This window comes from Dermacentor albipictus, chromosome 7 (assembly GCF_038994185.2).
Source record: "Dermacentor albipictus isolate Rhodes 1998 colony chromosome 7, USDA_Dalb.pri_finalv2, whole genome shotgun sequence".
NCBI classification, from domain to species: Eukaryota; Metazoa; Arthropoda; class Arachnida; order Ixodida; family Ixodidae; genus Dermacentor; species Dermacentor albipictus.
The window spans coordinates 128063550-128088086 of record NC_091827.1 but is presented as its reverse complement, the minus strand read 5'-3'; the positions used below and the strand labels follow the sequence as shown (position 1 = coordinate 128088086).

The 24537-nt window shown below is 47.8% G+C and overlaps 1 protein-coding gene and 2 non-coding genes across 7 annotated transcripts in view; all 3 read right to left on the bottom strand.

The window, feature by feature from the left end:
* MED17 (mediator complex subunit 17) overlaps nucleotides 1-24537 on the bottom strand; it is a 251061-nt gene that overhangs the window by 3415 nt on the left and 223109 nt on the right. For 4 of the 5 annotated variants that reach the window (XM_065438751.1, XM_065438752.2, XM_065438749.2 and 1 more), the window contains one exon: nucleotides 10808-10956. In XM_065438751.1, the coding sequence (XP_065294823.1) occupies nucleotides 10808-10956 (149 nt within the window). Of the gene's footprint in view, nucleotides 1-10807; nucleotides 10957-24537 lie in introns of those variants that run through there. The other variant, XM_070522696.1, reaches the window with a different exon arrangement.
* TRNAS-GGA (transfer RNA serine (anticodon GGA)) lies at nucleotides 1278-1352 on the bottom strand. The gene has a single exon. It is a non-coding gene; the product is annotated as a tRNA-Ser (tRNA).
* TRNAS-GGA (transfer RNA serine (anticodon GGA)) lies at nucleotides 7377-7451 on the bottom strand. Its single transcript has one exon. It is a non-coding gene; the product is annotated as a tRNA-Ser (tRNA).

Sequence of the window (24537 nt, the reverse complement as noted above, 5' to 3'; positions counted from 1 at the left end):
ATTTATCTCCGTTGTGCGGGCGACTGAAAGCGCATCCTCCTTGCGCGCGGTTACTTTCGGATGGCTCAGCGCTCGGGACCTTCATCTGCTCATTGGAGCGGTGGCTCAATTCCGATTCAGAATACGAGCCGAGCTCGGATTCGGACTCGGACAGAGTCGCATGCGAGGAAGAGGGTTCCGCATCGTCAGATTCGGATGTTGAAGGGATCTTATAGTCAGGCTGATGATGATGATGATGATGATTATGTTTACTAACAACAGCGGCAGATCACTGAAATGTGTATATTGCATTGACTATGTTATTTGTGTACCAATCATAATCAAAAATAAATTGCTATGTTCATTCCCTGTTATGCTCGTTCCCTGAAACCAAGCCAACACTGGGGGTGCGTCACGGTCAGAAAGGTCCGACAGCCAAAGGGTTAATTGGTAATGTGGGGGTATGTACAGCGAGCAAATGGTGATGAGTTTGTTTAGGAGGACAACTCGAACTGCCACTGCTTTAAGGGGCGTTTGTAGCTGTAAACGTTGACATGCTATGCTTCTGTGTATTACGATGGCAACACCGCCAGATGATGTGACATTATCATCGCGATCTTTGTGAAACGTAACATACTGTTGGAGAAAGCTAGTGCGTTTTGATTTTAAGAGTGTTTCCTGTAAACACAGCACTTTTGGATTGTGTTCGTGGATAAGTTCTTGCACATCATCAAGGTTTTTAACCCTTTCGCTGTCGGACCTTTCTGGCCGTGACGCACCCCCAGTGTCGGCTTGATTTCAGGGAACGAGCATAACAGGGAATGAACATAGCAATTTATTTTTGATTATGATTGGTATACAAATAACATAGTCAATGCAATATGCACATTTCAGTGTTCTGCAGCTGTTGTTATTAAACATCATCATCATCATCAGCCTGACTATAAAATCCGTTTAACATCCGAATCTGACGATGCGGTACCCTCCTCCTTGCATGCGACTCTGTCCGAGTCCGAATCCGAGCTCGGCTTGTATTCTGAATGGCAATTGAGCCACCGCTCCAATGAGCAGACGAAGGTCCCGCGCGCTGAGCCATCCGAAAGTAACCGCGCGCAGGGAGGATGCGCTTTCAGTCGCCCGCACAACGGAGATAGACGTAGTAGTTCTTCGGAAACCCGCAAGGTGGAGTGAAGTAATGAATAAAGGGAAAATCAGACATCCACCTGTTCGTAGCAAGTGCTACAAAGGAAACCCATACGGGTTCCTCGAAAGAAAAGCCTCATAGTTGAAGAAAAATTCGTCCTGGTCCGGGACTCGAACCCGGGACCACCGCCTTTCCAGGGCAGCCGCTCTACCACCTGAGCTAACCAGGCGGCTAGCAGATGGCAGGGCACCAGATGTAGCACTTGCTATGAACAGGTGGATGTCTGATTTTCCCTTTATTCATTACTTCACTCCACCTTGCGGGTTTCCGCAGAACTACTACGTCAAACTCTTGCCTTTGCTTCGTGTTGTCAACAAATTCGACTTCGCCCTGCCATCTGCTAGCCGCCTGGTTAGCTCAGGTGGTAGAGCAGCTGCCCCGGAAAGGCGGTGGTCCCGGGTTCGAGTCCCGAACCAGGACGAATTTTTCTTCAACTATGAGGCTTTTCTTTCGAGGAACCCGTATGGGTTTCCTTTGTAGCACTTGCTACGAACAGGTGGATGTCTGATTTTCCCTTTATTCACAACGGAGATAAATGAGACGTTGCGTGTTCAAGAAGACAGAGGGAGATGGAAAATGGCTAAACAAAGTTCAAAGGGCTTTACGTTTACTGCTGCAAGTCCGAAGCGACGGTGCGGCGAGAGAGCAAAAGCAGCAATCGAGTCACTCTTTTCGGAGAGGCAACGGCACGTGCGCCTGAACTTGACGCGCTGTAGCAGACACACCAACAGAAGAAAAATAAAAACCTTCAAACCAGCGGAGATGGCAGAACAACCCTTGAACCCATAACCACACGCGCGCGACGCATGATATGATCCAGCAAACGCGGAGCCACCGCGCCACTCAGCAAAGAGAAAGTGGGGAGTGGCAGTCGCACCATACTCTTCAATACGTGGACTTACACAGGTCAGGGCGAATATACAAACTTGTAGAAAGAGTCAAGAGATGGCGTGGCCAATCCAGGAGCGCCACCTTTGCGCTCAGGCACAAAATTTTGAACGCGCGATAGAGAACGTACCGGTACATCGGTGACACTGTGGGGGGGAAGCGCGATGACGTACCGGTACGTCCGTGACAGCGAGAGGGTTAAGAAGACCTCTGATGTTCCATTGAATAATTTGTGTATCCATATTTAAAGTAAATTGGTGCTGTGTGTACGGAAACTGAAGTGATGCCTTAGATTACAGAGCTCTTTCTCGAGGCCCTGTAATAGGGGTTTTGCCCTTTCTGAAGCGTTCAAGGAACCTCGGCGCTCCTTAGGCGCTTGGTGCGTCTTGAGGATAGGTGTAGTGTCCATTGCCTCTTGTGAGGTGCCGGACACGCGCTCTTGCGAGCGAGAAGTTTCCCGAGAAAGTCCGGCCCCAGAAGGCAAGACCCCTGCACCCACCAGCCCGGAGGTCGATGGGGTCCCTGAGGGATTTGGCTGCGCCGGCTGATGCCAGTGCTGGAAGGGGCTTCGAAGGTTGGGGCAGCCTCGGCTGCGCCCACCTTCGGGGTCGATGGCCCCATCTGCTGGGTTGGCGGAGCAGCACTAGCTGCAACCGCCGTAGGGGCAGATGGCGTAGCTGCCGACTCACTGCTTGTGGGTCGGACAGCCGCCGAAGGCCGTTTTGACGCTGTCCCCTGAAGCGCCACATTGGCAAAGGTTTTCTTGGGCAGGTAGGATACCCGCCTGCGTGCATCCTTGAAACTGATATTTGTCTTTACTTTAACTGTTACAATTCCCTTTTCTTTTTTCCAAGATGGGCATGACCGCGTGTACGCGGCGTGCTCCCAATCAGTTTACACAGTGGAGAGCATTCTCACAAGCTTCAGAGGTGTGTTCGTGGGCACTGCATTTCGCACATGTTTGGCGGCCTCGGCAGCTCTGCGAACTGTGGCCAAAGCGCTGGCATTTGAAGCATCAGAGTGGATTGGGCACGTACGGCCTGACACGGAGCTTGATGTACCCGGCCTTGATTGACTTGGGCAGGACACTTGAACCAAAGGTGATTATTAGGTGCTTGGTTTGGATCTCTTTACCATCTCGCCTCATCTTTATTCTTCTGACATTGATAACATTTTGCTCACTGAAGCCCTCCAGGAGTTCCGCTTCAGTCAGCTCAAGCAAATCATCATCCGACACACCACAGGTGGTGTTCACTGTACGGGGCGGGGTAACTGTTATGTGGGTCTCCCCAAATGACACTAGTTTCGGTAGTTTCTCATATTGTTTCAGATTGTGGAGCTCCAAGAGGAGGTCACCGCTTGCCATCCTCGACACATTGTAACCTGGTCCAAAAACATCGGTCAAGGACTTTGAGACAAGGAATGGTGAAATGGTTCGCACTGCTTTGTTTGGCTTTTAGGAGTGAATAACGTGGAAGCAGGGGAAATTCTAGATTTGGTGTCCAAAAAACTTGAAGGCATCTTCAGTGCGCCCTCCTTTCTGAGAACAATCAACCAGGGAGGGGAAAGATGTTTCCATGGAGATATGTATACATTCGGCAACAGCACCGACCGCCCACCACGGAGCCCAACGAGGTGACGCGGCAGAGCTTGCATGCAAGTCTGCACGACGCCAGTCGTACGTCGCCACTATAACCGAATATGGTGTACCCAAGGTTGAATAGCCACACAGGGTTAACCCTTGCCGCCAAGGAGGAGGAAGTAAATAGAAGAGAGAAGGAGACGGGAAAGGTGGAAAGTAAGGGAAAGACGAAGGTTGTAGGAAGAGAGAGACAGGAAGAGGCGACTGCCGATTTCCTCCAGGTGGGTAAGTCTGGAGGTGCCGTCTATGTGAAGCCGAGGCCGAAGAGGTGTGTTGCCTCCGCCGGCGTGCCTTAAAGGTCCAAACACCCAGCATCGGCTCAACCCCCAGGATGCCCTTTTCGCCAGACACGGCTAAACCGCACACAGCTACACATGGGAGGGTCCAACCCTCGTGTGCTCGGGTATGTGGTGTCGCAACACACCGAACGCCTGCTTGCGCAGACGCCCCTGTGGGGAAGGTGGACGTGTTGAAACCGACCGGAGGTCTGGGGGAATGCACCGCGCGGTGAAGTGACATGCCTGGTGACTTTAGCGCACTAGCATTGAATGCAGAAGCGCGCCCAGGTGCAGCAATCCCGCTGCACGGAGGGCCAGACATAGCGGTCGGCCACGAGGCGTGCAGAAGCACATATGCCGGGATGGCTGAGATTATGTAGCTGGTTAAAGAGGCCACGGCAATGGGAAAGGGGCACGTAAGGCCTGCTTCGTGCTGTTGATATGTCGCAGTAGATAGTCGTTGTCGATTCAGGTATGGGGACTTGCTGCAGCTGTAGTGAGGACCCGCCCTTAAGAAGCTCCTGCAGTTCGGCATCCGTAGTCTGAGCCTCGGCGAGGACATCAGCTGTTATCTGCGAAGGGCTAATAGCTGCCACACGTGAAAGCACGTCGACGACCACATTGTCTTTCCCACTGACATGTTGAATGTCAGTGGTAAACTGGGCAATGAACAAGAGCTGGTTCTGCTGGACCGGCGGGAGTTTGTCGCGGTGTTGAGAGAAGGTGTAGGTCAGAGGTTTATGGTCAGTGTGGATAGAGCAGTACTGTGCTTCGAGAATGTGGTGTAAGTGCTGAACTGCTTCGTATATTGCCAGAAGTCCTCTGTAGTAAGCTGGCGAACTCGACGGGGCGGGGGTCGTGGTTTCGTCAGTGGGACTGGCCGCAGAAAGGGTTGTTTTGCGAGCTGAGAGTTTCTTGGAGAAGAACGCCAAGGGATGTCAGGTGTTGTCTACGTGCTGCATAAGGGCGCCGCCTATGGCGATGCTAAAGGTGTCCGTGAAGAGCCCCAAGGAAGCGGCTGGCGCAGGATGGGAGAGAAGTGTGGCGGTGCAAAGAGCAGCTTTGCATTTTTCGAAAAATTGCGTTAAAGCCGGTGTCCACGTGACGGGTTGGTTTTCTCGTAGACCAGCCAAGGCATCATGAAGGGGAGCCTGGTACTCGGCTGCATGTGGCAAGAAAAACCTGTAGAAGTTCAGCATGCCGAGGAAACAGCGAAGGTCTTCAGCGGTGGTTGGTTGAGTGTAATTTTGCATGTCTGAGATGCGTTGAAGTAAGGGATGAGTTCCCTCTGCTGAAACTTCATGGTCGAGGAATTTGATGACTGAAGCGCCGAGCGTGCTCTTTGGGACATTGACGAGTGGGCCGTGGTCATTGAGGCGTTGGAAAAGCAGTCGAAGGTGCCTGTGGTGTTCGTCGGTGTTGTGGGAAAAGACCAATATGTCGTCAAGATAGACGAAGCAGAAGTCGAGGCCGCAGACGACTTCGTCGATGAAGCGTTGAAAGGTTTGTCCGGTGTTCCTCAGGCCAAAGCTCATGAAGGGAAACTCGAACAAGCCGAAAGGAGTAATAATTGCAGTTTTCGGGACGTCATCCGGATTGACGGGTATCTGTGTGTAGGCCTTGACCAAGTCTAGCACGGAGAAAACGTGGCAGCCAGAAATGCAATGGGCGAAGTCCTGTATGGTGAACAGGGTACCTGTCCAGGATGGTGCGGGCGTTGAGGGCACGGTAGTCCCCACAGGGCCGCCAGCCTTTGGACTTCTTCGGGACGAGGTGAAGCGGCGAGGCCCATGGGCCGTCGGAGGGGCGGGTGATTCCCTCCCGGAGCATGGCTTTGAACTCTGCTTTGGCTATGTGCATGCGGTCCAGGGCAAGGCGACGGGCGTGACAGAAAACCGGGGGGCCTGGGGCGGTTCGGATGTAGTGCACAGTGGTGTGTTGCACATCACGTGGCGCGTCACGCCGGGGCGCGTCAAACCGGGAAATTCGGCAATTATGTTCGACACTGAGTACCTTGATGCTTGGCTGGTGGGTAGTCATTCGCTGTCCTGGCGCATGCCGGATGCTGCTGCACGGAACCATTGAGTTGGTTGTGCTGTTTCTGAAGCTGTTGCTCTTGCTTCTGGATGACCTCTTGCTGCGTGTGAAGCTGTCTGTTGAGAAGTTCCAGCTGTCGCTGAAGGGCGTCTTGTTCGCCCATGGCGATGCGTTCTTGTTCGTTGTTTGGGTCACCAGATGTGGGATGTCGTGTCCCCCGAAGGACGAATCCCAACATAAAAACGTAACGACTCTTTATTCGACTAACGATGGCAGCGGACGGGCATACCGACGCTAAGTTCGTCCCAGTAGCGGAGGGTAGAAAGCGGTCTTTCTCAGCCAGGCAGCCTGTTTTTATAGCCACCGTCGGTGACGCATACCTCGGGTGACGTGGCGGTGGCGCTATGTTTTATTGACCATGCAGTCCAGCGTGCAGCTAGCTATGTTATGCTGGGCCAGATGATAAGAAGACGGAGGGTGCGCAGAAATATGTGCGGAGTGTGTCGCCATAGTGCTTCGACTCATAGTAGCTGCCTTTCAAGTAGTAAACTCTGCAGTTAATGCGGCTACCTCAGCTTTGCTCTACTGCTTCCAGAAAGCTATTCGGTTAGCACGCCTCGATTAGCTTGGGGCTATTGAAAGTCACATAGTACCTGCCTTTCAAGTAAGCGCTGCAGTTGATGCGGCAAGCTCTGCTTTGCACTACTGTTTCCAGTAAGCTGTGTGGTTCATGCAGCTTGATTTGCTTGGGGGCTATTGAAAATCACATAGTACCTGCCTTTCAAGTAAGCGCTGCAGTTGGTGCAGCAAGCTCTGCTTTGCACTACTGTTTCCAGTAAGCCGTGTGGTTCGTGCAGCTTGATTTGCTTAGGGCTATTGAAAATCACATAGTACCGGCCTTTCAACTAAGCTCTGCGCTTAGCGCGGCTACCTCAGCTTTGAGCTACTGTTTCCAGTAAGCTGTGTGGATCGTGCAGCTTGATTTGCTTGGGGCTATTGAAAATCACATAGTACCTGCCTTTCAAGTAAGCTCTGCGGTTGGCGCGGCAAGCTCAGCTTTGCACTACTGTTTCCAGTAAGCTGTGTGGTTCGTGCAGCTTGACTTGCCCTGGGCTATTGAAAATCACATAGTACCTGCCTTTCAAGTAAGTGCTGCAGTTGGTGCGGCAAGCTCTGCTTTGCACTACTGTTTCCAGTAAGCCGTGTGGTTCGTGCAGCTTGATTTGCTTAGGGCTATTGAAAATCACATATAAAGGGAAAATGAGACATCCACCTGTTTGTAGCAATTGCTACAAAGGAAACCCATACGGGTTCCTCGAAAGAAAAGCCTCATAGTTGAAGAAAAATTCGTCCTGGTCCGGGACTCGAACCCGGGACCACCGCCTTTCCGGGGCAGCTGCTCTACCACCTGAGCTAACCAGGCGGCTAGCAGATGGCAGGGCGAAGTCGAATTTGTTGACAACACGAAGCAAAGGCAAGAGTTTGACGTAGTAGTCCTCACATAGTACCGGCCTTTCAACTAAGCTCTGCGCTTAGCGCGGCTACCTCAGCTTTGAGCTACTGTTTCTAGTAAGCTGTCTGGATCGTGCAGCTTGATTTGCTTGGGGCTATTGAAAATCACATAGTACCTGCCTTTCAAGTAAGCTCTGCGGTTGGCGCGGCAAGCTCAGCTTTGCACTACTGTTTCCAGTAAGCTGTGTGGTTCGTGCAGCTTGATTTGCCTTGGGCTATTGAAAATCACATAGTACCTGCCTTTCAAGTAAGTGCTGCAGTTGGTGCGGCAAGCTCTGCTTTGCACTACTTTTTTCAGTAAGCTGTGAGGTTCGTGCAGCTTGCTTTGCTTGGGGCTATTGAAAATCACATAGTACCGGCCTTTAAACTAAGCTCTGAGCTTAGTGCAGCTACCTCAGCTTTGAGCTACTGTTTCCAGTAAACTGTTCCATTCGCGTGGCTCGCTTTGCTTTTGGCTATTGCAAATCGCATAGTACCTGCCTTTCAAATAAGCTCTGTGGTTCGTGCGGCTCACTTTGCTTCGGCTCATAGTAGCTGACTTTCAAGTAAACTCTGCAGTTAATGTGGCTACCTCAGCTTCGCTCTACTGCTTACAGTAAGCTGTTCGGTTCGCATGCCTAGATTTGCTTGGGGCTATTGAAAGACACATAGTACCTGCCTTTCAAATAAGCTTTGCTCTGCGGTTAGTGTGGCTAGTTATGCTTTGGGCTCCTGTTTCCAGTAAGCTGTTCAGTTCGCGCGGCTCGCTTTGCTTGGGGCTACTGAAAATCCCATAGTACCTGCCTTTCAACTAAGCTCTGTGGTGTTACCGTCACCTCGCAACTACTCTTCCTAAATTTTACTTTTTCGTGCTAATGATCCGATTGGAATAAAGGGTCTACAATGAAAGGAGCACAATGGAAAGAAGTATGCGGGCTTTGAGAAGAACCGCACCACTGTTAAGTACTAGCAACATCCAGAACAAGACAACATTCCAGGACATACCAAATGTTGTAGTAAAAATGCTTTATAAAAAGCACATTCGTACACACATTTTTTACACCTGTATACGAAAACAATCTTGCGTTTCGTGTGAATGAAGAGCTGTTAATATTACAACGCGGAGCATAGTGTTCAGAGAGCTTATTTGACAAATCAATGACAACATTACAAGCACGCACTTGCAAATACATCAGTAGCCACAAAACGCCAAGTTGGCATGCTGTGGCCACTGGCGTTTTATCCCCAATATGTGATGGGCAACTTTAGACATCCTCATAAAAATTACAGCATATATTTCACTTCGATTATACAGATCAACTAGCCTAGCAGTAAGCAATGTTTACGTTTGCTTGCTTGTGTACTTCGCAAGGACGCGAACGAGCGCTATGAAGGCAACCTGAACACCAATTACACATTTTGACTCTCAAGCTGCGCTTTCTATCGCAAGTATCTCAAGGCCCAGTTTGCAAGTAAACAACATTTTAAGCAAATCTATTGAAATCATGCAAGCATGTTCAGAACCGCACGTAGAACTTGACGCAACACCTACGAAGCGGCGCAGAGAGCATCAAAACCATAGCCACACATTCTATGCTAGTTCCATCGCTTTAAATTGCTGTCGATATCCAGATGACACTTGCAATGTCCACTTAAAGAAACAACCAAAAATAATCCAGTTTTGCCAGATAGAATGCGAAATTGAGGGGAAAATCCATCTTTTACTCAACGCATGTTAGCAGCGTGCCGGCGCTCTGGAAGGGATATGGCTGCCGCCATCCACTGTTGCCAGTATGCCGCATACCTCTGCGGTACTCTGGAAATTTTTCCAGTGACTCTAGTCCCAAAACCCCCTTAGCACCATCTAGGCTCGAATAGGTGAACATCCGAGAATACACACACTTCTTTACGCTGAGTGCCTCCTACTTGCACACAAACCTCGGACGGGATATTCTGCCAGAAAGCCACACATGCGCCCAAGTCATACACCAGAGGGCGCTACTGTCTGTGAGAGCTGCAAGCAGTGCCTCAGCCAGCATAGGGATGATGACTTTTTTTCCCGAACTTCTGGATTTTATCGGCTTGGTAAGTTCATTTATAAAACTTGTCATCATCATCATGTGGGCAGTGGGCCTGGTTACGCCCACTGCAAGGCAAAGACTTCTCCCATACTTCTAGTCACTGTGTCAAATAATTAGTCACTAATGTCAATAATTAGTCACTAACTAGTCAGTGTGTCATAAATAATTAAATAAACATTATTAAAATTGTGCGATGGCAGGACTCAAACGCAGGACATGTAGCACACAAGCCCGATATTAGGGCTATTTTTTAGGCCCGTGGAGATGAGTGCAGAGCCACGCAGAGGCTATGACGTCGTGTGCTGCACTTGGCTAGCTGGGCTGTAGTCAATCAGAGCAGACTGTGCATCGTCTTCTGCAGACGAACAGTGCCTGACTTACTGGCGGCGTATGTGGCCGTGTTTGAAAATAAAAAATCAACGTACGAGTGTCCTGATGCATACCAACAAATCTAGACAAACTGCAGCTACACACGTCTCGAAGGCGCAGCGCATGAAGACAAAATCTATAGGCCTATATAATACAGTGCGGAGTATGAAACAGCCCGCACCATTTGGGAGTAAGATAATTTTGTTTTCTTGAAGGATTAGCTAACCTTCCTGTGCGACCGTCCGTGAGACACTGTCTCGCCAGTACTTCACTTCGTTGCCCTTCCCTGCAGTGCCGCAGCGAACCTTCGTCGCCATGCGAGCACTGGGCATGTGCCGCTCTACGATGAGCCTCTCGCCAACTTGGCTCACTGAGCATGTGCCGGTGAGTGAGCGGAAAGCGAGGGGAACAACTCTCAGCACTAGCAGGCACCGGCGCGCTTCTCTTCTCACTAGTAGATGGCGTGTCGAGAAAAAAAAAGCAAGAGAGAGAAGCCTGGTTGCCCACATGAGGCGTTTCTCAGAGTTCACACGCAATGGCACGCCATGCATTTCAAAGGCCACTCGCAGTCTTCGTGGCAGTGGCCCAAGACGGCACTAAGTGTTCTTAGGGAAGCGCAAAAGAGGAATCTCACTGCAGTACATGCCTCATACATAACTCGTTTCGATGGTGGCAGTACAATGTGTCGCTGCATAGAATCAATCCTAAACGCATTACCGTCAATAGTCATCGCGAGATGGGTTCTGCAGATTCTTTTCACACTAAACAGAAAGCTGATATTCGTGCATGCCTACAGAAGTGTGAAACGCAATCTTGGTGCAACCCATACGTTACTCACTTGTCTCCGGTAGGCGATGCCATGAGGATGGAGCTGGCATTTCCTAATGCCTCCAAGGGGCCCACACCCACGTTATTGCACGTGGAGAGCACTTTCCAACCCACGAACTTGGCCAGGGTCTGCACGGAGCTCACTTGGTGCTGAGCCACCTGGGCACAGTTCAAGGAGCAACACATGCAACAAAAATGAAATGCCACAAATATGCTATGCCTAGTTCTTTGTGCTCAAAACTTGCACCCACTTCGGCAGTTACACATGGCTGCACATTTATGACAGGTGCCTAACCCGATGCATTTCATTCTACCAATATTTATTTATTTTGTTATATAGACATGTATAAAGGTTTATTTTTCTCAGGTGACCGCTTTTTTCACAGAATAACAAATGTGAAATGTCATTGCCCAGCGCAGAAGGTGCCCACAGGTATCAGAAGTTTCTCAAATGTTATGGATGGTTCTATCAGATGTCTGTTGTCACCGAACTTTACGTGCATGCACCAGTGATCACGCTGCAACCTTCGATGAGTCGTGTATAAAAACCGACGCACTTGACCCACTGATCAGAAGAGGGGAATTAGAAGGGGGAGTTTATAGTTTTACTTGCCACCTGGATTGTGGCGCTGGCAATATTTTAGGTGGTATTAGTATTGAAAAGAGTTGAATGACACTATATTTAAACAGATATTCACTGGCAAGATTCCTGCAGTGTGAAAACCTCTACGTAAGTTTCTGTGAATGCAGGTAGAATGCATGTATTACCAAATTTCCCAGAGGGGCTGTGTACCTTACTTTAGGTGCCAATTGAAAAAAAAAAAAAATGTTGTTCCGCTAGGGAACATGCAAAATCAATTTTATAGGTCATGTACGGCTGTCATGAAGCTAAAGGGACACTAAAGGTTACTATTAAGTCAACGTGGACTGTTGAAATACCATCCCAGAAACCTCGAAACACTTGTTTTGTGCGAAGAAGATACTTATTTTAAAGGAAAATGCATTCTGAAGCGTCCGCGTACCTCTAGCGCAGTTCAAATCACCCGCCCTCTGATCGAGGAGTGTTGACATCATGGTCTCATAGTGACGTTGCGCCGTTGCTGAGTAAAACGGTGAGCCCGCAGACAGCACTGCGGCTTTTCTGCACAAAACGCAAACGCACGGCCAGAAACAGCCAAGACGGAGCTGACAGCAGCGCAAAAGCGGAACTATGGTGGTTAGTGGAAGGAAAAGTGCACGACGGTAAGCTGGTTCTTTATTTTATTACGCCAACTTCAATGCTCGTTGCAATGGATGACCCTGACAACGACACATTAGCTCGCGATGCTGGGCTCGAGTTTAGCAGTTAAGCACTGATGAACGTGACCTGCTGTTGAGGGCTCGTCCTGCCGGTGTCGTTGCGTACTACTACGACGACGGTCTGCTTTGAAAGGCACTTCACGCAACTTCAGTAAGTCGGCGTTGAACTTGTAATCCTCTGGACGAAAGTGCAGCAAGCACACTACGTGATTTTTCGGCTCTGTGCCAGTGCACTGTAGCAGAGGTATGGTACTTAACCACTTCGAACGGAGAGGTTCACTCGTTGGCACACAGTGATAAGTAACGTAGGATTTGCCGCTGCAACTGCCCTTGGCCAAGTTCCGCGGACCGTTCGCGCATCCCACAACATCACATGGACGTGGCATTCTCGCTGCTTGTTCCAAATGCAAGTTTCGCGAGCCAGCAGGACCACCGCAGCACGACGCGATAAAGATACAACTGAAACTCCAAAGCATGCGCGGCGCAAAGTCGAGCGCGCAGAGTCGAGCGAAAACGAAGCCTTTTGATCACTCATACTACTCAAAAGTAATGTCAAAATGATATTTTTTTCTTAGAATCGAATAGAAGTAGACAAGTAGCATTTTCTTCCGTCTTATAATCTCACGAAATGATCTTTTTAATACGAGTAGTTGATTACTAGTGACAAATTATGATGAGGAGTGCTTTTGTCATCGGGCTAGTACTGGAATGTCACTGGGGGGTCTCAAATCGTTTTGTGCATTTACCTCAATTTCTCGGTTACTGAAGCTCTGTTTGTGATTATATTGACGCCTTAGACGTTCTAGAGCATTGCTTTATCACTTTAACTTGACTTTCTGATAACCTTTAGTGTCCCTTTAAGTACAAAGTAGACCTCTTTGTCTAACAAATTCAAGCACTATACATCAGAATAGGAAGTAAATAGAACACTATATATACCTTTGCAAGCTGGAAAGAACTCTTTCCCTACCACCACTGCGAAGCGTGCAAAAGTAATAAAATATGGACATAACCATACCAGAAGCAGCTATTTGTATATCGAACATTTTTTTTTCCCTCACAGCTGGAGAATACGCCAAAAAGAAGAATGCTGGAATGGTGAATGACCGTGCGCCTGGTAATGCTTCCTCTCCTGGCGACCCAAGCCTCTCGGCTCGTATGAGATTTGCAAGCATAATTATCTCTCAAGAAGACTCCTGTCTTTGCCGCACTACTCGCTGTGCAGGGTCCAGGCAGTCGCTCTTAGACTTCCATACCTGCCAACCTGGAGAGTTCACAAATTGGGAGACATTTTATTTCACGCCAGGGGAGGGGGAGGGGGGGGGGGGGTTCGCTCAAACTTTTAGGCAGTGTTCGATGAGTCCTTTTGCAAGACTTTGCAGTTGTATACTTTGCTCACTTCAAAAATTTGTCGGCGTAGCTTTGCTCAAAACATGGTCCAGACTGATGACCCTTCACTAGCAGCAGGTGTTGGAAGGTTGTGTTGCACTTCGATGAGTGGAACTCAGTCCTAGTTTTTCGCGCCATGCTAAAAAACCTCCCACACTCTGCGTTGCTATGCGGTATCACGAGTAAATCTAACATCACCTAAGCAACTCGGTGAAACGTGTTTTCCATCAGTGTTTTTCATTTTTCCAACCATAGACCACTGCATGTCCCACCTTTCTTCATTCAGAATGTCCTCTGGAAAACTGAACGCCTGTAGTGTGGCAAACTCAGCTTCAGGAGCATCTAAAGCATCTTCAGCAGATTCATTGGAATCTCGGGGCAGCAGCTCAGGGAAACTCTGAATAAAAAAACGAAGACTCGAGAGCGATGCCTGCGAAATAAATTTCAGGTTGGGCACCTCTGCATTCTTCATAGTTGCATTTCAGAGTTGCATCCACATCCATAGCGCTTCGCCTCGTCACATTTCGGAAATATTTCCTGTAGGAGAGGCCCCCAACGTAGTCGCCGACACTAAGGGGTAGGTTGTGTACGACGATGAATCCCGTAAACAGGCACTCCATAAGTATGACACTGTCGTCGCACTTGTTTCGGAGAAAGTTCACTATGTTGTCTTGCTGCTCAGCGGTGCGAACATAGCTTTGATGCGTCGCCGTGGAAACGTGCAAGTTTTAAGCCACCACTGACCCAGTGAGACACGCTGTCGTCGCATCCAAACGTTGTACAAAATGCAAAATGTTCTCCTTTTCTTGATGTCAAAAAGCACCGAAATTCAGAAGTATAAGTTCACAAAAACTTCTGTAAATACCTTTTCTTGGGCTTTGATAGCGCCATGGCATCAAGCAGGCGAGGATTCTAACTTTACACGGTGCACCGCGCACAGACAGCCTAGCCAATACTAATCATACACACAAGCAGCAGCATGAGCAGCCATGCAAGATGCACCATGGAGGAAGGCATGCATGAAATGCAAGAACTACATTGGCTCTGGCTTTGGTTGGCTTACTAGGCACTGTAGTCAGCTGCTTAGTCGATGATACCGATGGTGCTAGCGCTGGCATTGCTGGTGATGCTGACGATCAGACGTGGCTGTGTGTTCTGCAGTGCCAGCTTGCGCGACCATTATTGCACGAACAGAGATAACTTTTCGGGATATAGGATAGTGATCATACAATAGGGAAGTTCAGTCAAAAATCGGGAGTCTCCCGGGCGAATCAGGAAGGTTGGCAGGTATGGACTTCTACAAACAAGCACTTACCCAAGCCCCGCGGCACTGCACACAACGTACCCTGAACGGCTCCCAAGCCCAGACTGCCGCCTGTGTGGTGGTTATGCAGACTTTGAGCATGTCCTGTCGGGCTGCGCCTCTGCCGGTCCCCCTTTCACCCAAGAGGAAATGATGAAGCTTATTAAGGCCCATGACTAGACCTCTAAAATCCTGGCACTCCAGAGGGCCCACGAGAGGGCCGTCAAGTTTGACCTGATGGTCCCCGAGTGGGCCTAGCTAGGTGACGTGTTTACTCACACCTATTGTGGAGCAAATAAAGTTGTCTCACTCACTCATTCACTCACTGGAGTGATGTATAAACACGACAGCCATGACTTAATGCTATCCTCCCAGCGCCGACATTGCCTAAAGACACAGCCTTCAAGATTACCTACATATCTTTTCGTAGCAACAATGATCTTTGGGGTTGAAATGGTCATTGAAATGGTCCTCGGGACTCGGAAGTCCTTAAGACAAAAATAGCCCAAATATAGTCATGTAGCCAACTAAAAATTTTTGACGCCAACCAGCATGAAAAGTAGCCTAATTTGGCTATTATTAGCCCAATCTGGCAACCCTGGAACACACCTGTATTACACCGGTTCTTCATTTCTGTACGAATTTAGGCAAGAAAATTTTGAAGCGATCTCAACACTATGCATTTTCTAAATGCCAGCCGTCGTTTTTGAAGTGCCACCTATCCGCGACTGCTTAGAAGCAAAATCTCTTCGAGAGGCTTAGGTCGTCGTCATGACCGTGATAATAATTAGTGGTTGCTAATTGGAATGCGTGGATATAATATGGTTTTATACAGTGCCAACCACTTATAACATTACCGCTATTAGCGCGGGACCGGTCATAGTGTGGCTTTTTTGACTGCCGATATATATCCCATAGAACGCAATGTATAGGCAGACTGTTTATTGCATAAGCACGCGAAGCAGAATACCGGTTATAGCGCGGTTCCTTTAAGCGCGCGACCATGAAATCGGCGCACAGAAATCGGCGCACAGAAATCGGCGCACAGAGCACGGCCTTTTCTCGAAGGCATTGAGCACGGCCCGTACGGCCGCACGGTTGCGGGGCGCGCAAACGTGAAGACGGGGGAGCATGGGTGCACGCGTGGAGACCAGCGTCGAAAAGTGAAGCAAAAAAGGAGAAGGGCGGGATACTTTTTTTTTCATTCTCTTTGTTGCATTTGGCCTGTGCACATCGTGATCTCGTCGTGTCGTAGTTGTCGTCTGTGCACATGTGTTGCCGGACTTTTGTCACCATGGCGTCGGCGGCGTCTTCAAGAAAGGTGAGAAAGAGGCATGCCGTATTGGGATGAAGTGGGGTGAAGAAGGCGTCGGTAGCGACCACATATGGCGTTTGACACAACCGTGTCAACCATATACAAGAACAAGGACAAATTGCGGCAGCAACTGCAGCAAGATTCGTCTTCTCTGTCATGTGGAAGTACGAAGACATGGATGCTGCGCTCTTCAGATGGTTTCGTGAAGTTAGGACTCGGAGCATACCAGTGAGTGGCCCCATGCTCCAACCAAAAGCCAAGTCCCTTGGTGCTCTTTTGGGCCACGACGACTTCAACCCACTTAATGGATGGATCCAGCGATTCAAGGATCGCCATGGCATCAGCTGCAAAGTGGTGTGCGGTGAAAGAGGTGATGTCAACGACGAGTCTATCGAAGTCTGGCTTCGCTTAAATTTGGAAACCATGCTGTCCACGTATATGGACAGAGACGTATACAATGCTGACGAAGCTGGCTTATTTTCTAACCTTCTGCCCGACTACACTCTTGCACTAAGAGGCAAAGCCTGCTCTGGCCGCAAGGCCTCAAAATAGCACATAACTGTGTGGTTCTGCGCTAACATGGATGGAAGCGACAAGAGCCGCCAGTTTGTCATTGGAAAATCAGCGAGGCCACATTGCCTTTAAAAGCGAGAGTGCCTGCTGGTGACATACAAATCCAACAAAAAAGCATGGATGATGCAAGACATGTTCACAAGCTGGCTTTGCAAGTTCGGTGAAAACATGGTGGCAGAGAAGCAACAGGTCGTGCTCATTCCTGACAATTGCACAGCCCACAGCATCAAGCCAAAGTTGACTGCAGTCCAGTTAAAGTTTCTGCCTGCCAACACGACTGCAAAATGTCAGCCGCTCGACCAGGGTGTCATTGCAACCGTAAAGGCACTTTACAAAAAACACATCTGCAAAAGAGTTTTGCTGAGCATGCAGCAGCAGCAGCCTCTTAAAGTGAATTTAAGGGGCGCGATTGATATGGTTGCCACTTCGTGGTTGCAGGTAAGAGCCACTACAATAAGCAAGTGCTTCAACAAAGCAGGCTTCGTGCGCAATGCAGAGGCTCTTGACGCCGATGAGCCGAGCGACAATGTTGCCAATGAGACAGTCAACGACGACGACGTGTGGTCCGGCCTTGTTGAAAGCAAGTTTGTTTCCACCACCGGCACCTTCCAAGAATATGTTGATGCCAGTGAGTTGGAGCTTCCTGTCTGCGAAGAAGCGAGCATAGATGAAGCAATCATTCAGCGGTGCGCAGTAGTGCGGAGCTTGCAACCGAAGACGAGTCGGACAACGACGTCGACCCAACGCCAGACCCAGATGTCCCATGCAAAGACACTTTGGAATACCTCAGCAAAGTGAAGATGTACTGCGCGAAGAACAGTTTGAGTGGGAAAGCGCTTCAGTGCTTAAGCCGTGTTGAGGACGAAATTGTTCGAAGCGCTGTTAAATCCGGGGCCTGACAAGGCCATTGCAGAACTAATTCCGATGGCCAAAGAGACAAATGAGCACTGTATTAGAATCGAATCTAACTAATTGAGTATGTCACAGGCCAATGGCGGATCTTAAGATTTCCCACAAGACGGTTTCTGCTGCTGTAACTGACGTCACTGTGTGGTTGCAAACTGTAGAAAATACGGTTAACAATCTTCCAAATCTGCAGCAAGACCTATCTAACACACGTCAATTGCTAAATCGCATGGAACAAGAGGCGGTTGAGCTACGAGATCGTCTTAACAAAGCCGAAGATAGGTCTCTACCGGGCAACTTGCTGTTTTACGGCATATCAGACAATTAGACGAGAACACCCGCCAGTCTGAAGAAAAAGTTATCGCTACGCCCTGTGACAGGCTGGACATTCACTTATCATCTGAAGACATAGCACATTCGCACAGAATAGGCAGATATGTAGCAAGCAAAGATCGGCCCCTCATTGCTAAATTTTCTTGTTTCAAATCAAAAGAACTCTTATTATCTAAGTGGTCTGTCTGCCTTGCGGGGTAGTGGCATCAGCATTACTGAAGATTTCTCCGCACCAACTCACCACACTCATAAAAAACTGGTGGAATTTGGCCTTGGTCTAAAGATGCCATTCAAACTGCGGTACAAAAGGCTATATGCAAACAAAAAGTGCTACAGTAAAACCTTGTTAAACTGTACCCGCTTAAACAGTAGTTTCGTTTTAAAAGTAGTAAAGTCAAATGCCCGACTCTGCGGCCATTGAACATAATGTGTTTTGTATCCGCATAACCCGTACCAGCTTATTGCGTATGCATAGGTTAAAACGTAGCGTTTCAACTTTTCGTCGCGCAAACACGGTGGTGCATCGTCTCCATCAGGCGGCCCAGCAGAACAACAAGCCTCAGAGATCGAAACAACGGCCTCCAAGCGCCCTGTGCGTTTGTGCACGAAGCCACATCAACATCAGCATCATTTCAATGCCGTGCCAGAGAGCGTTATGGCGTCGTGCAAGCGAGGAAGGACTCGCGCCATTCCGAAGCTCGGATAAAAAAGACGCCGGGTGCTCAGCATAGAAGAAAAATTAGACATCGTCCGTGCTATCGAACGTGACACGAAGAAGTCGGCGCTGGCATGTGACAAGGATCTGCTGTTGACTACGGTGTATCGCATTTGGAATGCGAAGAAGTTGCTCAGCAGCGCTGCTGCGATCGCGAAGACATGTCGGCTACGAGGTTCGACTTTTCGCCATCGTTGCTTCCGTTGTTGCCGAAGTGTCGCCTAGCGACAGTGATAAGGACGACACGGAAAGCGACAGCACGGGCGATTCAGGCCTGACAGTGGCAGAAGCTACGCGTTACATCAGCCTAATGAATGCAATCGTCACGACAAGAACAGGGGCGCGATAACTTAACTCTATTCGAAATGAAAAGTATTCCAAACTCCGGCACCCAGCAATGAAAATGCGCCCCCGGGACTTCTCCAGCACTACTGCGCACGTGCACGGAGAATATGTAACGCCAGCGAGGAATCTGCCATGCGACTGTTTGCCGAGAAGAGGGGGCTGGCTGAAAAGCTGGCACGCAGCTTCAGTAAGTTTGAGGCCGCTGTCGTCGTGCTAGGCCGCTGTGGCATCAAACTAAAATAACACTTTTGTTGCGCGAAGTGAATAAATACTGCATGTTCTTTTTTCCCCTTTCATCGCACTCTCTCTTGAGTTCCGTTTTCGACAGGTAAGTGGGCGATCTCATGCTATTTCGGTTCAACAGTACTACCGTTTATTACGTAGTTATTCCGAGCTCCGGCCAACTACGGTTTAACGAGGTTTCACTGTACATGTATGATACTTGCGAGAATTCTGTCTACGAAGCACCTTCCTTACAATCTGACACCACTTCGCCAAGTGCTGATTCACTTTCCCTGAGGGCGACCCGCTAAGGCCGTACCTACTCTGCTGCTAGCTAGGGCAGTGCGAGGGGTGGTGGCACACCATCAGTGCTTTCTGTGCTTTCTGCCAATATTTGCAGTCTTATCTCGAAAAGAGACAGTCTAAGCACCTTAATTAATGATGCAGATACTGTTATAATCTTGCTGACTGAAACTTGGCTATCTGACAAAATTTCAACCCGTGAACTTTTTCAGTGCGAGAAAAGATTCGCCGTATATTGTTGCGGCCGCACTGAGAGAACGGGTGGCGGTGTCCTCATTGCCATGAATGAATGCTTTGAATGCGCTCTTTTGAACATTTCATGCAATTTAGAAATAGTGTGGTGTTGTATAACCATTTCTTTTAAAAAGATGGTTTTTGGAATTTGTTACCACCCACCGAACTCCAACAGCTCTTTTTGCAAGGCAATTCATGATTGCCTAAGCCAAATTTCAGCCAAATTTCCCGGTATACCAGTTTTTCTTCGAGGTTCCATTTCCATCATCATTTTCCATCAATCCAATGGTCTCATTTATGTATTTATGTCCGCTTACAGAACCTGCTTTTGCCGAAACCAGTAGCTTCCTAACCACATGCTTGGATTTCAACTTATCGCAACTAGTCCGTCTTCCTACAGGTGTTACTTCTACGACATCATCCATACTATATTTGATACTAATGTCATCACCCGAAATTGTATCAACAATAACTCACTTGCGCGGGCTCAGTGATCACAATGTGATACATTTTTCTATCGCTAAACCAACTGCTAAAAGGAGCAAGTGCTTTAAACTTATCAGAGATTATAATAAAGCTAACTTTGACGCTATAAACACAGATCTTTCTTCTTTCCTCAACAGCTTCTATATATATCTTACACAGACACATCAGTCGAAGAATTGTGGGCATCATTTAAAGGTAAAGCAATGCATCTAATAAACAAATACATTCCCTTAAGAAAGGTTTATCAACCATCTAATGCGCCATGGTACACTAGACACCTTAACCGACTATCTAACAAAAAAGGCAGCCTTTTCCGTGCTGCAAAACAATCGTCAGCTACAGATGTAGTAGTCCGCTTATGCCGCTAAGTAGTCCGTTAAGTAGTCCGCTTATGCCGTCGCAGCAAAAGTATACTCCAACGCTTTAAGAGAAACTAAATTTAATTTCTATAACACTATGATCCCATCGTTACTCAGAACGAATCCGAAACACTTTTGGAACATCGTGAAAAGCCGTGATAGTCAAGCTATACCTCTTGCTAATGAATTGGGTGAGATAATCCCAAGCTGTCATTACACGCCTATACTTAACACCGCTCTCACCCATTCATTTTGCCTCATTCACTCTGGCAGCTCTCCACCATTCATAGCATCTAGCTTCTTTCCAATGGAACCAATTTTACTCGACTCATCTAGTATCAATTCCATTATTAACAATCTAAAAAGATCTTCTTCGTGCGGTATTGATAGCATTACTTCCAAATTCTTGCAGGGTGCTACTGAATATAGTTCCATCATATTAAACTTGATCTTTACAATATCACTGAACAATAGCTCCTCACCCAGAGACTGGAAAAAAGGCAAGGTGGTTCCCCTTGATGAGTCCGGTGACACCCATAACCCATACAACCACATACCTATTTCCTTGACATCAGTGCCATGTCAAATATTTAAATACATCATTTTCTCCCATCTTATCAACTTTTTGGAATCAAACAGGTTTTTTAATAACAGTCAACATGGGTTCCGTAAGTCCTTCTCATGCGAAATGCAGTTATTAACATTTCGTAGCGATCTCCATACTTTTCTAGACGCTGGCTTTATAGTAGACTGAGTGGGCTTGGTGGCACCATCAAGGACGCCATGAAAAACCACTTTCTTCTTCTTGTACAGATGCTGCTCAGACTGACAGGGACCACTCGGAACTGCGACCGGTCTTCAATTGTTCGGCACCATGATTCCGGAACGCTGGCTATCCTGCATCATCAAGAGCAGCCCCCCACTGGGCTATCAACACGGCTGACGACAATCTTGCCGCCTGTGGATCAAGCATCCAGGGCGATCACAACGCTGCACCTGCACCGTCCCTTCGACCAACCAGTGACAGCAGCGACGTCTGACGAAGCGTACAAAAGGCCGCAGCAAGCGCAGGCCCTCTTCAGTGGGCTTGGCGACACCGTCAAGGACGCCATGAAAAACTACTTTCTTCTGGTACAGGTTAGAAAGAAATGTCCATTTTCTAAGTGTCACAAAAGTGATGCTACTTGTTTCGCAGTGCTACCAAGCCCTGAGTGTATTTTGTGTTGTGTTTGCGAATGCTTCCGCATTGTCCGCTCGCTGTTGTTGCTTAGTGGTGACATCGAGGAAAATCCAGGCCCAAACACGCTCGACGAGATCTTAAAAGGAGTTACAGAAATTCAAACCTCGCAGCACACTTTAGAAGACGAATTGCAAGGCGTTATCTAGATTGACAGAAATTGAATTTACTCTTGCATCGCTTAAACAATATCATGAAAAGGTGGTGCAGTGTCAACAACATGTCACCGCAAATGAGCAAAGATATCCAGAGCCTGAGCAAAAAAATAGACAACATAGAAAACAGAAGCCGTAGGAATAACATTATCATTTATGGGTTGGAATAAAAAAGCCATGAAAGTAGCAAAGATCTCGAACAAGCAGTAGTTAAAGGTGTATTGAAAGACAAACTCGGTGTAGAAACGAGATCAGTCGAGCATGTACACCGTATTGGGAAAAGAAAGGAGAAGAGCACACAGCCTGTAATTATAAGGTTTTACAATTTCACAGAAAAAATGACTGTTCTTCATAACTGCAGAAGCTTAAACCTTTGACGGTTTTCGCCATACATGTATGGCGGCGGTTTTCTGTCCCGCAAGGTCTTTGCCGTATGGGTATGGTTCCGACCCTCCGTTTGAAATTTAGCGCCATAATGACGATGCGTGCTCACCGGGAGGTGCTGCCACCTCTTAGCACTTACAAGATGCGTTTGAAATCGGCACTACCTTCTTAGGTAGATAAACAGAACTGATCGCTAGCTTCAGTGCGTCGCTCAGACTGCAGCAACGCCCCTTTGGCGGTTTCGGTTTCGCCGCGTGATCGCAACGGAGGCGTGCGAAACATCAACTTTTTCTTTGTCGGCACTCTCTTGCAGGGTGGTGTAAGTTGATTTCTATCTTGATTGTCGCTGCTGTTAGCTTGTTTATCAGTGCCGTCGCGAGGTATTCTCGCTCTCTGCGGCAACGCGCTTACGCGAGAGGGTGCCTCAGACCTCTGCCCAAGGCAGCCGCACGCAGAGGTGTCGTGTGCGCTAACACAACTCCTCGCTTCAAGAGAACAGACACGCATTTTAGGTGTGCAGATTGCGATAAGGCGCTGTGCTTAGACCCATGTTTCAAGGAGTACCACGCTCGGAAATACTATTGAACATGTTGCAGTTCTGAGTGATGCCGACACCAAAATACTGTTCCTAATAATTTTTTACTATTTATTCCCGACTTTATACATCTTGTACATTCAAGATCCGCAATAAAGTAATTTGACCACCTAGGAAAGGAAAGTTTTCAAAATAATTCGACCCTCAAAGGGTTAAAGATAGCTTGATATCAATATCAGAAGACTTCTCGGCCTTGAAACTTTGGCAGTCCTCCAAAGCAGAATGTGATGCTGGTGAAGAGGTAACACTTCTTTTTGATAAGCTTAAAGTGAATGATCAACTGCATATATGGAATGACGTGCAGAAATTGAGGCTACCTTTGAACAGCGTACATCGCGACGACAAAGGGAAGTCCAGTGCTGACAATGCATGACGAGCAGGAGTTGTAAATTCACTTTCTTTAGTATGTTTTAATGCAAGGAGCATTGTTAATAAAGCTGAACAATTAGAAGATATCTTGCTAATTTACTTTCCTGACATTGTCGTCATAACAAAAACATGGCTGGTGGAAACACAAATATGGAAACATAATCATGATTCAGAAATAGTTCCTCGCTCTTATTTTCGTCTTCGCTCCGACTGCGACAGTCCCTGGGGCGGAGTCGCTATAGCAGTATGACAGGGCTTATCTTTTCGCGAAGAGCAAGGTATTCCAGATCATGAAAGTGTTTGGTGCACTGTATATGTCTATGATTCACCTATGCTAATAGGTAGTATATATAGGAAACCAAACATGTCCGACGTCTACATGATGAAAATTAACGACTTCCTTTGTGGCAGGTTGAAAGATCGTACTAACCTAATTCTTACTGGTGGTTTTAATCTAGCCACTATTGATTGGAGTACGCTGACAGCCGGTAGCAGAGATGCTAGTAGTTCTGAACTGCTTTTGAACATAGCGATTAGTTTTTCATTATCTCAGCTTGTCACAGAGCCAATGCGCATTCAAGGGCAAACATACTAAACCTTGCCTTTGTCTCTAATCATCTGACAGCCGACATCACACTTGAAGAGGGCACATCAGATCATAAACTGCTCCTGCCAACAGTTACTATCGGCGTTAGCAGACTAGTTCCTGAATCACGTGTAGCTGTTAAAAAGCTACAACAGAGCTGACGATGTCAGCATCATCGACCACCTTGAAGTAGTGTTGGAAACCTTTTCCATTGAAAACTATGGTACAGTGAATAATCTATGGTTTAAACTAAAAGACATAATAACACATTGTGAGGGAACGTTCATTCCCATGCGACTGAAACGTACAAAATGCAGAAACCCATGGATTACGCGTAGTGTGATCCACCTAAAAAAAAGAACTACAAAGGATGCGGAAGAAAAAACATAATCCTGGAGATATTCGCTGACTTTCTGGTGGGCTAAAAACTGCTTTACGGAAGGCAAGAGATGTTTTCTTTTCAACAACACTACTAAAATTTATGACACAGTATCCACACAAGTTTTGGCGATACCTATCCAGGCCTGAGAACCATGCGACTCAGATCGATGTAAATGGAATCATAACTGAAGCTCACACTGTCGCCAACACATTCAACAGATATTTTCAGTCCGATATTACAGTACCCTTGC